Genomic DNA, 14,166 nt, shown 5'->3' with positions numbered 1-14,166 from the left:
TCCAGTTTTAAAAATCTTCTACGACAGTGTCACTGTAGTAACCATTCAACTCCTAGGGTATACCACTTACAAAATTTCCATGAAAAATATGAAAAAAATATCTCCACTGACATAAAGTGGGAATTCCCCTTCCTCCCTCACCTGGAAACTATCATAGCTCTATAAATAAATTCTGCTCAGTGCTTTGAAAGAAAGATAGAACAGTGGTGATAAATACATCCTCACCCTGTGGGCCACGAGCACCTTTGGGCCCAGGTGGGCCTGGCATTCCTTTGTCTCCCTTTTCCAGGTACGCATCGTAATATTCTATCTTAAAAGAGAAGATAGAGAATAAACAGAAACGTTTCTGCTCACCAACCCCCCTTTCTTCAATCTTCTCATCCTAAAAGAGAATTTCCTTGTTTTCCTGAGTTCAGAGGTTTTGATATTAGCAGAAATACGGTGGCCATGCCCATACAAGTGGATAGATATTAAGACAAAGATAACCTTTCTGATGTCATCACTTATGCCATAGGCTTTCAGCTAGAGCTACATTTAGTTTAATTACACTTTTAAAATTTTGTTTTCTTTCTGTGATGGGAATCAAACGCAGGGCATTGTGTTTGCCAGTGCTGGGCCACAGGGCTACATCCTTAGCCCTAGAAAAACGTCTTATTGATGTGTCTCAACCACCACATTATATATTTGTTCAGTGACAAAATAAAGCAACAAGAACTTTCATGGAAGCTTCGTCTATTAAATCACAGAAGTTACCAGCAGCAATGACATAATAGGGCTCATCATAAATTCCACAGTTATGTGTACAGATGCCGGGTATTGGGCTCGGCTGAAGTTTATGATTTCACAAAGCAAAGTCGCCCATCACACTTTCCTAGCATAAATGATATTTGTCAGTAACTTGCATCTGAAATAAAAAGATACTGATTCTTGGGACCCATTTTCATTCAGTGAGTTAAGCTCTGTAGCTTGGGGGTCTGAGAACTGTATTTTAAAAAATTACTTATATTGTGTTTGTGAGAGCTATCCTGCATATATGCAGGTGTGCCTGGTACCCGGAAGAGGGCAATGGGTGCCCTGAACTGGAGTTACAGATGGTTATGAACCATCACGTTTGTGCAGGGTGCTAAGCCTGGGTCCTTTGCAAAGTTAACTTTGCTTAACTGCTACCCATCTCTTCAGCACCTCACTTTAATTGTGTGTGGGGGGGCATGTGCATGTAGGTGCAGATTTCCAAAATGACTAGAGGCTTAGGTTCCCTGAAGCTGGGATTACAGGTAATATGTGCTGCCCAGGGTGGGTGCTAGGAACCGAACTTGGGTCCCCTGAAAGAGCAGTAGGCACTCTTAACCTTTCTCCAGCCTTGAGAGTTACATTTCTAACTAATCTAGCCCACGACTCTTTGCCATCCTGGGTCATTTGTACAGCCTGTACAGTCGGACAGAGAAACCTTGCCAAGCACACTGGCTAGGAGACTGACTGCTTTGGGTGAATGAGCAGATGCCAGAACTGAGAGCCAGCGGTCTCTCTCATTCGTCTCACGTGCCCTGCAATGTCATCAAATCAAGTCTGTGCCAGGCAGGGTGGTGATCCCAGGGCAGTGGAGCTTGGGTTGTAGGGACAGATTCTTGCTGACCTGCCTTAAACTCAGGGCAGAGCTTCAGCTACCATGCAAATAGAAGGACCAGGCTCTCTTGTTCCTAGGTACCCTAGCTGTCTTCAGCAGCAACCTTCTTATTCCACTTTGAGAGCAGAGGATCACCTTGGACAAACTGTGATGAGGCCAAGGTTTTTTGGTTTTTTTTTTTTGTGTGTGTGTGTCAGAGTCCAAGATGGGCTTTATTAGTGCATTCTAGGAATCAAACATAATCAAATCGAAATATTTATCCATTGCCAAATGGATAAATAATGACGACAACTAGTCTTTGCCTTGGCTTGATGAAAATGAATATGCTCTTACATTCATCATAACAGTTAATGAGAAATGCTGATTCAAAACTTGCTCAGTACTTGGAAGAACTTAACTATGATATTGTTCTCTCAGTTGCACTTACTGGACCAGGGAATCCTGGAGGGCCAATGTCTCCTTTCCATCCCTGCAATGAAAAGCATTACAGGTGAATATGCAAACCCAAAGGAGCGTAGTTAAAAAAAACAAAATACAAGGCTAAACAATAAGTTAATGGTCACGGCCATGTCATTTAGGTATAATGTGCAAACCAGATTACAGGGGCGTTGCATTGAAGTCATCTTCCTGGCCAGCCGTTGTCTAGGTGGAGTTTTCTGCAAGGCTGGGAAGAAGGCAGTGCCAGCCTGTCTATCATCCACCTTCCTCCTTTATCACATGGTCCCTAGCCTTACACATCCACATCCTCACACAGACTGTAGCTGTAGGATAGCCAGGCCAGGGTTGTAGTTAATGCCCAATGTACCCAGCCTCCTTCATTTTGAGAGGGCAATCCAAAATTCTTCCAGGACTGGCTATTAAAATGCAGAGTTTGAATCAGAATGTATATCATTGCATATGTGAATTGTCGGTGAACATCGGCAGCATATCAGAGGCAAGTGATATGGAATATACTACAAGGTGATTGTGCCTTTTCAGAGACACATGACCCTGCTGAGGTTCCAGAGTCCAGACTACATGACTTCAGATGACCAGATGGATTCCTGCTACTGGGAGCCTTTGCTGAAACCCTGCTCATAGGGAGCTGATACGTATCTAGAGTCCTGAGCCAGCCGGTGTCAACTTCAACTACACAGAACAATGTTTTATCTCTTCCTTGAGAACCTTCTTGGAATGTTTATTGTCCTTTCATCCTAGCAAATACACTCAACATCTAAGCTTTTTTTTTTCTGGCTTCTATTATAATGTTACTCTCCAGCATTTAAAAGAATGTGATTTTTTTAAAAAAATAGACTACAAAGGTCTTTCATTTCTTTTCAAGCTACTATCAATTATCAACAAAATAAGTTTATATTATTCTATGGGGAAATCTCCCTGTTTAATACAAGAGTGAGCAAGCTTGCTTTACCGAGGCACAGACAGCACTTTGATAACCAGCACTGTCAGAGAGAGAGAGAGAGAGAGAGAGCCGGGGAAAAACTAGAGAGGAGGAGTCTTTTTCCACAGGACTGACAGAATTGTCTGCTCAGCATCCATAGTTCAGACGGCACACATTAATCAAACCAGCACTGAAGACCGAGAACATTTCACGATTCCTGGGCAAAGGTCAAGCCCCAGCTTTTAATCTCAATACTTTGTTAACAGGAACACGATTTTTAAAATAAGCAATACCTATGGGCCTACAAGATGGCTCAGTGGATAAAGGGGCTTGCCACCAAGCCTGGATATCCACGTTTGATTCCCGAACCCATATGGTAGGAGAGAGAAGCAACTCCCAACGAGTTGTCCTCTGACCTCGATGTGTGTGCTCTGGTTCGTGTGCCCCTCCCCCAACAAATAAATTAAAGTGAAACAGAAAACAACACAGCAGCAAAAATCTGAAGGAGGTTGAAACTTAGAAAGACAGACTGGAAGGGACCTGTGAACCACAGTGGGTGAGAGCTTGGGTTCCACGCCCGGGGAAAGTAACCACAGTCGCATGGTGGTAAGGAAGGGAGGAGAGTGGACAAATGCCTGCCGTGTGATAGGCTTCTATGGAAGACAACTTTCTCATCTGTGGATTGGGACTCGCCCCCATTTCCCAGGAGCGACTTGGGGATCAAGTAGGAATATCTGAGAAGCATTCAGCTGGGAACAGGAAATACTCAGTAATATTGATGGCTTTTGCTATATGATTGTAGGAAACCTTAGAAGACAGACTCAAAAATATTCACTTCAGTTCAACATTGGCTTATTTTGATAAAGCCTGTGATTGCAATTCCTTATTCTTGGGAGGGTAGGCAATACCCAACCAGTTGGAAAAGGCTGAAGAGAGGATGTTACCTTAACGCCAGCTTCACCCCTTAACCCAGGAAAGCCCCTGTTGCCCTTGGCTCCCTACAGGAAAAATAAAAGGGCAGAAGATGAGAAGACATGAGTCAGTTGCATCTCTATGAAGCAAGCACAGCAGGAACTTTTTAATTTTTAAATATATAAAATGAATTTTCAAAAGCAATATGTAATAGTCGTATATACTTTTGGTATACCATGTGATGTTTCGAGATCTCACCAGTTCTGATCTATATAATCACATTTTATCTACCAGATTGTGTACTTTGTGTATTGATCAGGCCAGGGAACTAATCACATCCACCCCCTCAATTGTCTGTCATTTTATTACGGTGTTAAAGATCTTCCTAACTAATTTCAAGTAGACAACACACCCGTGTTGATTCTAGTTACCTTACCGTGAGAGTTACCTGGGAGCAAAGGTAACTTCTGCATCCATTGACTAACCACTTCCTGTCCCTCCAACTCACCACACCTCCCAGTCCCTGGGTCTACTTTGCTATTCTGAGAGATCCCCTGCTGTGGATACTGTATCTGAGAAGATTGAGCGGTATTGGTCTTGTGCTGTCTGGCCTATCATTAGGTGTGTTCAGCTGGCCTTTTCCCAGTGGGTCTAAAGAGCCAAGTGTAGTCTGTAAAAGCTGAGATCACCTCATGACTCTCAAATAACCTTCACCTAGTATCAGGCTGCTTCCAGGATATCAGTAGGCTTGCTTTACCTCAGTGCCAGGGAAGCCGGGTGCACCATCTTTTCCAGGTTTCCCCTAAAACAAAACCACTTAAGTTTTACTAATGTTAAACAGGTTGACTTTAGTAAACAGAGAAAACATTTATGATACAATTTCCTTTTGACATAAGGCAAGAAAGGCGTAGGGAGGTTCCTCACTGTCTGTTCTTGTAAGGTAAGACTCCCGATCTTACAGGAGATGGGCATCTCTTCCCAGAGAAGGCGGATGCCAGTTAGGATCATTGATTAGAGTCAAAAGGAGGGAGAGAAGACAGCAAAGCTTTGAGTGGAGTTCATGTCCCATCTTGACACTGGACGTAGACTCAGGGAAGCACCAAGCGGAGAGGTAAATAAGGAATTTAGAGAGGGAAGTATTTATAACTTAGTGATTTGAAATGCAATTTCTTAAATCCTAGATAAATATTTAAATATTGTAGTGTCTGAGTAGACATGCCTTTCAGAGGAAACGTTATGGTCTGGACCCTTTCTGAGAGAATTAAAATCAGGCAAGCTGTATCACTTTTCCTTGAACATCCCCACTCCACTTGCCCTGCCTCAACCCATGCTTTTTAGGGTTCTTACATGCTATATCTGTTTAAATCTTCCAAAATGGAGCTGAGTCGAGAAGTGACCCCATTTGTTTCTGGGTTCCCAGCATCCCACTTCCAGACACACTTTGGGAGCTGTTCTTTCTCTAAGCTGACTGCTTCTGTTGCTGTCATCCACATGAGTCCCCTGACTAGTGTGTGTGTGTGTGTGTGTGTGTGTGTGTGTGTGTGTGTGTGTCCAGTTTCTTCTTAGATCTCATTAGCCTGACATTGCATGGGCTGTACCTCATTCCTTTCCCCTTTCACAGAAGATCATCATTTCTTGGACAGAATAGCCTGGTACCCAGAGAAGAAGTGAGGTAGAGAGAGGGTCCTGTCCCAGCTTTCTGAAGTCCCTGGAACTTGTTTTAGGCTTGAAATTTTCAGATATTTGGAAAAATAAATCCCTTCACCAAAACTTAAAAAAAAAAAACATTTCTAGTTGGAGCATCTCACTCTGTGACCCAAAGATTCCCAAGTTCTGCCTGCCTTGGCTACACATGATACTGAATTGCCACCTTACCCTTGGACCAGGCTCTCCAGGAACACCCTTTTCTGATCCATAGGAGTCTCCAGGTGGCCCCTGTGTGATCAGAGTTATGGAATGCTTTAGAAATGCACTTTCTGATTTTGTACCTTCATGATTAATAATTCATCCATTCTATTGGGCATATTTAAAATTAGGTAATCTAAAAGTCTTATGATAAGATTGAGTTTTATCTTAAAAACTGTGGTGGGAAAGCTGAAGTTGCACCTATTCACAGTTGATGGCTTCTGGCAGGGTGGGGGTCGGGGAAGACTCAGTTTTCTTAGAGGGGTTAGTGTCACTGGGAGTTTGATCATGCTCCAGTGAGCACATGGGTAACTCAGATTGGACTGGTGTGGACAATTCTGTATTTTGTCAATTATGTTTTAAATAAACACTGATTGGTCAGTAGCCAGGCAGGAAGTAGAGGAGGGACAATGAGAACAGGAGTATTCTGGGAAAAAGAAAGCTCCTTTTGCAGTCCTGTCCAGACACCGAAGAAGCAGGATGTGACTTGCCCCTCTGAAAAAGGTATTGAGCCATGTGGCTAACATAGATCAGAATAATGGGTTAATATAAGTTATAAGAGCTAATAAGAAGCCGGAGCTAATGGGCCAATCAGTTTTATAACTTACGGAGACCTCTGTGTGATTTTCTTTGGGACTTGCCGGCTATGGGAACTGGGAAGGACAGAAACCCTAACAAGCTGGCCCTCATGTTACATTGGACTTGGTAAATTTTTCCTTCTTTTGTTGGTTGGGAGTAGACTTGGGAGGACTGGGAAGTGAATATGATTGGGATGCCTCAGGTGAAATTCCTAATTAATCAATAAAAATATTATATAAAAAGAATTAGTTTTAAATAGATATTCAAAATCAGGTGCTATAGTCAAGTCAGACCTAAAGTAGTACAGAGATTTCACCCAGAAAAGGTTTCAAAAATAATTTTAGAATATTCCTGGGCTCTGTGTTTTAGTCAACATCAATATTTAAAGGCTGATCATTCATCAATATATGGATAAAGACTGTAATAATTGTATTCGGGTTACTGATAAAGAATAAGGCCCTTGGTAGGGGGCGTGTTCAGAGGAGTTGCGGGCATGGGAGAGGAGTCATGGGTGGACATGAATCATGATACATTGCATATCTGTACAAAACTGTCAAGGAATAAAAATATTCTTAACCATATGTATTAAGGCTCTGTTTTATGTATCATAGGAATAAAATGACTTAAATCACCTACCAAGGGTCCGGGACGCCCAGGTTCACCCATCTCTCCCGTATCTCCTTTCTCCCCCTTGAAGTCCTGTTACAAATACAGTTCAAGGTCATTATCACAAACCAACCAAATTTGATTAAACCAGTTGCATGAAATACCCTCTGTCCAGTGAAACTAGGTATGAAAACCAGTACTGGGCCTCATGACAACAGCACATGGTTCTTATTTCTTACCTTTCACTTTAAATATGAACTCACGTTAATACAACCTTTCAAAGAAAAGGAACCTCTTGTGTATCTCCAGTAGAGATGTAATAGTAACTGATGTAATAGTAACTAACACAGTTACTGCCAACAACGATGTAAGATCAGAGTTCTTCTACATCTCTGTTTCTAATCATTCACTACAGTTAACTGAAACAGATAACACAGAAAAACCAAACATCACATGGTAATTGGTAGAGCTCAGACTTCTAAACTCTTTTAAGATCAAAATATAGATATGATTATTGATGGTTTTCAAAACATTCTCTCGTCTTTGGTGAAGATGTGCTATGTCTTTATTAAAATGTGCTTTTGTACTGGGGAGATAGATCAGGAGAGCACCTGAGCCCTGGTTCTAATCCTTGGCCCTAGCACAGGCACCCCAGGAATCGGACCAGTATTATCTCAGCATGTCATCCACCCTTAAACAACAGACCCCTCTGGGCACTAACGTTAAATCCACTCATCTGTATAATGAAGCTCAGGACTAGTAAAAATAATCTACTGATAGTTTGTTGCCTGCCCTCCAAATGCAGGTGTTACTGTTGGCTTGCTCTTTCGTGCACTCTTCCTAGGAGATGATGCTAAAAGAACGTCATTGAGTGTTCAAAGCACCCTTTAAACGGTAGCTTAATTTATCTATGCTTCTTTGGGAATTTTGAAGAAATTTGATCTTTTGGAAGAGGAAGTGTTATGAGAGGTGGGAACTCTGCCCCGTGTGTATACAAGCAGTAAAAGGTGGTCAGAGAGTGCAGAAAATTAATTATCTTTTGGATCAAATTACATTATACTTATTTAACTACCAAACCAGCTTTCTGTAAGTGCATTCATTTCTAACACATTCAAATTACGTTTATTGGTACACTACTTTTCTCCTTCCCGCCCCAACGCATTTTTACTAATTATTTGGGAATTTACTAAAATGCACCCCAAATACACTCCCTTTCCCACTCCTACCAGGTCAGTCCTCCAACTCTTGCACCCCATCATTCTCACCCCAAAACTACCAAGTCCAATTTGTGTTGCCCATATACTCATCAGAGTACGGTCAAATTCCCAGTAGCCAGTCCCTTAAAGTCCCAGGCCTGTTCGCAACCCTCTGCCAGAAGCCAACAACTGTGAAGAGTTACACTTCAGCATCTTTATCACAACTTTTAAGCTTCCTGTATGGTATGGACTGTTTCTGTTTTGGGTAAGGGTGGAGGTTGTCACAGAGGCCTCCTTCAATGTCTCTCATTCTTAGTGATAAATCTTCAGTCATCAATACCACTGCAAAAGGAGCTTCCTTGAACATAGCAGCCTACAAAAGCATGGATCATGAACTTCCACACAGTTTCCAGGGGCAGTTCAGATCATCGACACCCACCTTGGTCCTTGGTGGCAGCATATATCATAGATATCAACATGGCCTCCCATAGCACAACATGGATCATGGACACCAGCTTAGCCTATGGCCCTAGCTTTGATCATGGATATTCAATGCAGAATGGTCCATGCATGGAAGTCTTCTGAGGAGACTTAGAGCAGAAAATGAACCATTTTTCATCTCAGCTATCTTGCTGTTCAGAGTCAGTGTGTGTGTGTGTGGGCGGAAGTGTCAAGTCAGCCACGTGAGTCCTTGTTGTCGCCAGAGTCACGCAGATCTGAATGGCCTGTGCCATGTGACATCCAGGCCAGAAGTGCAGCTGAGGACTATGTATGGGTTTGTGAATCTAGGATCAGTGTTGATGTCTGAGGTTCCTGTTACCATTGAAGGCCATATGGATGCCTGGGATCTGTGGCCAAATTAATGTCTGAGGGCCACGCTGTTGAGGATGCTTGCGATCAGCTACCCAGGACAATGGACATCTAGGCCTGGTTGCTGCCAAAAACCATGTCTAGGTCTGTGTGTGCTTCCACCAAAGGTTACACAGAAGCTCAGGGTCATGGCCACAACATGTGGCTTTGATGGTGTCCAGGAGGTGTGACACCACCAGAGCCATCTTGATCTGGGTGGCCTGTGCTTCCACCAGGAGCCACAATGTATTTGGGCCCAAGCTGCTGCTGAGGGCCATGTCTGGATCCCTGGTCCTGATGCAGCTGGGGTCTTTGTTGATGTCTGTGGCCCGTGTGGCCTCATGGGGCCGTGGAAACCATGCATGGTGGAATCAGAGGGACATGCAGAGCTGACCCTGCCCTTTGCTGGCCCTGGGATAGCAGGCTCTGTCCTTTGCTGGATGCTGCAGCGAGAGAGTTACTCCCCCCATGGGCCCATCCCTTGCCACAGGTTGGGGATAGCTGACCCTGATGGCGTGGGCTTAAGGGAGATGGCTCCACCCCTCACCTGAGGTGGGTGGCCCCAGGGGCCTGGACTAACCAGTTCAACTACCACCCAGGCTCACAACCAGGCTTGGGGTTGGCCCACTCTAACATCTACCTCATCTTGGATCTTTTGGAGCTCATGAAAGACCTTGTGGAACCATAATGACAGGATCTCCATGATTCAGGGCAGCTGAGGGCTATCCAAGAGGAGTTCTGTGAGGGTCCAGTGATGATGGTGTGCAAGAAACCAGAGTCCACAAACCAGACCAGAACTCATTGCAATGAACATTCCAAGTAAAGCTGATTGGGAAAGAGGGTCTATTGTGTGACACACCACGGTTTCCAGTGCCACCAGGAAGAATGAAGAGGTGTTGGAGAGGTGGGAAAGAGGGACGAGTGAAGAGGTTTTGTTGTTGTTGTTTTATTTTTTTCTCTTTGTGTTTGTTTGCCTTTTTTTAATTTTTATTTGCAAGGGGGAGGGCAGGATAGAGAGGAACTAAGAGGTGGGGTGCATAATGTGAAATTCCCAAATATTCAATAAAGAAATTATGTTTTAAAAAATGAAAATAAAAAGCACAGAGGGGGGAAAAGATTGGCAGTGATTGTGGTTGCCCAAGTCAGTGAGCATTGAAGCCACTGAGTTGAACATAATGTGTGAATATTATAAGCTGTATATTACACTACAGAAATTGTTAAGATTTGTTATAATTAAAACCCATGAGGTTTTAATTAAATACCCCTTTAAAACGGGTATTTTATATTTAAATCTATGTATACAATATTCTGTCTGTGTGTATGCCTGCAGGCCAGAAGAGGGCACCAGATCCCATTACAGATGGTTGTGAGCCACCATGTGGTTGCTGGGAATTGATCTCAAGACCTTTGGAAGAGCAGGCAATGCTCTTAACCTCTGAGCCATCTCTCCATCTCCTCAACTAAACTATTTTTTAAAAACAATTAAATGTAACTTTCAGGATTTAGTTTCTTGGTTAATTCCATACCATCTGAGTTCTTTATTTACCCTCCCAGACTTCCCAAGCCCAGGCTAGTGCCTGGATTGGTGCATGGTACTGTAAATTCATTTTCTAACCACTCAATTCAGCTCCATAGCCTGGCCTTCTTCATCCCACTATAAGAGCAAAAACAATCAGTGTCCAAATGACAAGGAGCAGTGCTTGGAGAAGACTGAGTGTGTCCTTGGGGTTACAATGGCCGTGCCAAGGGTCCTGTTAGACTATGCCTCTACCCTGTCTATAGGTCATTGCCATCCTATTGTATCAAAGCCACACATACTGTGTTAGGGGCGATAAGAGGGAACAGGGAAGAGTGTGAACAGAATCGGGCCATTGCCTTGGAATCACATGGCTCTACTTCTCCATTTAACTTTTCCATCCCTCACCATGAAAGATATTGGGAGAAATTAAACTGAGATATTCAGGCTGGCCAGGAGTGGGAAACTGGGACAAACAAGGATGATAATGGAGCTTGGAGAAGAGATGAGGGATCATCAAGATGTCTTTCCGGAAACAAAGAACAACCGTAGTTACAAAGCTACAGCCTTACCAATGTGTTGTTTGGGTGGATGAGTGTAACAATGACTGTTCCTTGCAGCCCAGGAGGTCCTGTCAATCCTTTCACACCCTAAAGACAGGTACAGCAGAGAATGAGAGCCACCCAACATCATCAACACAGCAGATTTACCCTCTCAAAGGCCTGTTTCCTCTCCCACCTCATACACAACAAAACTCATTTCAACATGGCCCGCAAATTAACTAGAGGGAAATGCACTGGGGAGCGTGTGTCTTCTGACCCACTAACCCACGAGGTGGCATGCCAATTACCCTTTCTCCTTTTTGTCCTATGGCATTATCGCCCATATGACCCTGTAAGAAAACATGAAATGCCATTGTTAGGTCTCAGCAAGTCCATATGTCTAGAAATGAGTTCAAGCTGAACTATATATATAGAAGGATTTCTGGAAGTTAGATAAAAGCCAGCATTCCTCAGGAACTTACAAAACGTCTCCCCAAAAAGTCATTTCTCTTGGATCTGGCAGAAGGGGACATATAATTCCACTGACAAGACTCTGTGGTTGAACATGAGAGCCCAAGCCCCAGGCTCCTCAGACCTTACTCACGAGTATTTGTTAGATGTTTCAAAGGCCCCCTCTCCTCTGTCCTTCCAGATACCGGCTTGTTCTCTCTGTATAGACAGAGTGCCCCCCAAAGCGATCTGTTGCTGTCTTACTATCTCCACTCTTCTCTCTTGCCCTCTCCCTCTCTTGATTCTATGGTCATGTCCAGTGTCCAGTCTGCAGTCTTTTTTTTTCTCTGCTCTGGGCTATTCCAGGTGTCTCTGGATATTTTTTCCTCTCTTACTAATAATGAAAGCCTTCACCCTAATAATGGAGCAATCTTGTTGGCAATTTCTGTACTGCACCTTCTCCTCTACAGTTATTATATTTAAAAAATAAATACTAATAATTGGGGTTCATTAACATTTCAGTCTTTGTAAGTGAAGACATATATTCATCTTAGTTTTGAAATTATAAAGCTTTATTACTACTTTTATAGAAGAACAGCAACATGTTTCTTTTAAAGGTGACAGTTTGGGGGCCCAGGAAATTGGAGACCCACTGAATATAACGGATGTCACATTGCCGGTGGGGAGCCGAAACCAGCACAAAGGGAATTTCTCTGGCTAAGCGCCTGTCTGGTTTTGAGCCCATTGACCGGCTACTTCCCGGTGAGCCCTTAGATTTCTGGCCATCTAACTTCCTTTTCTGGCTGCCTCACTTCCTGATGCCCTACTTTTGCCATGCTAAAAATAAGAGAGGTGAGCAACTGAACTTTGAGATTCTGAAATTCACGTCAGAGAAGCCAAGAGTGGAAAGCGAGCCGTGGTGTCTTTAGTAATTGAGTGGCGTGAGGCCACAAGAGAGGATTCCACTCAGCAGCAGTGGCTGCTGAGGTATGAATACCCATCACAGCTAATGCGGAAACCTACCACCAACTGTAAAGTATTAGGAGGTAGGGCTGGGAGGGGGGACTGTTAAAAATGATCCAATTGGTTCATTCTTGGACTAAGGGAATAGTGAGGTGTGGGGAGGAAAGTGAGCTCTCTGCTTATCTCCTTCTGTTTCCTCATATGATACCTATACTCTCTCTGCACTCTGCAGTGCACAGGGGCTACAAAAAAGGCTCAGCGGGTAGATGGCCCGATTCTGTGGACTGGGGTCGAAGACAAAGTGGCAGGCCCGAGCCATAGTTTTCATTGCCCTCTCCTTATGATATAGGTGCAAGATTGTACCCCAAACTTTGAGGCCAAATAAGCTTTCCCTGTCTCAGCTTGCTTTTGTTGGGTACTTGGTATCAAGAATGAGAAAAGCAACCCCCACAGTCTCTGTCCCATTGGTGTAGAGAGCTGCAGGGGAATCAAGAGATTTCAAACCTCAGTTGCAACTCATGTAATCTGAACTTAGAAGAGACAGAGGAAGAGGGAGGAAGAGGGGGAGGGAACAGGACCCGGGGAGGGACAGAGAGATTGCTTGCGTGCATCTATCAGTGAAGTAATAAATGCGAGAGCACACTGGGAAGGATCCTGTACATCGGGTCATTGATATCAATAAGAAACACTGCTTAGTAAAGCCTCCTTGGCGACGCTAGCTTCATGCAACATTTTTTAAAATTTAACTTAACTTTTTATTTACTCAACATTTTTATCCTTAAGCTACAACTTGACTTTTTAGTAGAAACACCGAAAGACCACACAAAGTCACCCTTCATTTAGGCATATAAGATCGCACGGATTTTGCAAAGCAGCCTGATGGCCCAAGGCAAGATTATCAGCCATTGAAGTCTATCCATTAGAAACCCTTGCTTTTCCCCAGTTATGGCTGGTCCTGTCCCCTGTCCTGCTGGGATTCCTGTGATCCCAGGGAGGTGCCCACTGTGGTCTGATAGGCTTTTGGGCTGGGTAGGGTGCTCTGACCGCTATAACTTGGGAATACAGACTTACCTTTGGTCCTCTGGGTCCCATGGCACCTGGAAGACCCTAGAAAAGCCATAAGGAAACGTTGCAGCAGGAGTCATGCCCAGCCAGAGAATGCTCTAAAACATTTTGCAGTCACCAATGTAGACATTGAGAGGGACTTCATACTCACAAAATCTCCTGGAGGACCAGGTGGACCGGCAGGCCCTGGAAAACCTGGGGGGCCTGGAAAACCCTTGAAGAGAAGAGGGAATTCAGTGTACTTGTTAGACAGTGATGTTTTAATGGAATCACAAGAGCATACCGCCTCCTTTCTAAGTGACTGCAACCAACCATTCTAACTCATTGATGGAGGCAACAGATACCTGGGATAGTCTAATGCTACTGCATATGGGGCATTGCCAGCAACGCTTCTCTACTTGGGCAGTTTTCAGGTTTTTTTTCCTCTCTATCTCTTTCTCTCCCCTCTCCTGTCTTTCCCTTCTTCCTCCCTGTATTTGGACAGTGTTTCTCCTCCTTCTTTAGGACCGGTCCCACCTACAGCTCTCCTGCCTAGTTTTCCTTATACCTATACGATCGCTTCTTTCCTTTCTCTCTCTGGC

At 43.8% G+C, this 14,166-nt stretch overlaps 1 protein-coding gene across 2 annotated transcripts in view; it reads right to left on the bottom strand.

The window, feature by feature from the left end:
- Nucleotides 1–14,166, bottom strand: part of Col4a3 (collagen type IV alpha 3 chain) — a 128,581-nt gene that overhangs the window by 47,191 nt on the left and 67,224 nt on the right. For both annotated transcript variants that reach the window (XM_075952200.1, XM_075952201.1), the window contains exons 10-19: nucleotides 13,737–13,799; nucleotides 13,592–13,627; nucleotides 11,416–11,457; nucleotides 11,138–11,215; nucleotides 7,035–7,097; nucleotides 5,790–5,849; nucleotides 4,672–4,716; nucleotides 3,947–4,000; nucleotides 2,052–2,093; nucleotides 226–310 (exon numbers count right to left, since the gene is read on the bottom strand). In XM_075952200.1, the coding sequence (XP_075808315.1) occupies nucleotides 226–310; nucleotides 2,052–2,093; nucleotides 3,947–4,000; nucleotides 4,672–4,716; nucleotides 5,790–5,849; nucleotides 7,035–7,097; nucleotides 11,138–11,215; nucleotides 11,416–11,457; nucleotides 13,592–13,627; nucleotides 13,737–13,799 (568 nt within the window). The remainder of the gene's footprint in view (nucleotides 1–225; nucleotides 311–2,051; nucleotides 2,094–3,946; nucleotides 4,001–4,671; nucleotides 4,717–5,789; nucleotides 5,850–7,034; nucleotides 7,098–11,137; nucleotides 11,216–11,415; nucleotides 11,458–13,591; nucleotides 13,628–13,736; nucleotides 13,800–14,166) is intronic.

This window comes from Microtus pennsylvanicus, chromosome 17 (assembly GCF_037038515.1).
Source record: "Microtus pennsylvanicus isolate mMicPen1 chromosome 17, mMicPen1.hap1, whole genome shotgun sequence".
NCBI classification, from domain to species: Eukaryota; Metazoa; Chordata; class Mammalia; order Rodentia; family Cricetidae; genus Microtus; species Microtus pennsylvanicus.
Note: the sequence above shows the minus strand (reverse complement) of the source record. Positions and strands in the feature narration are given on the sequence as shown.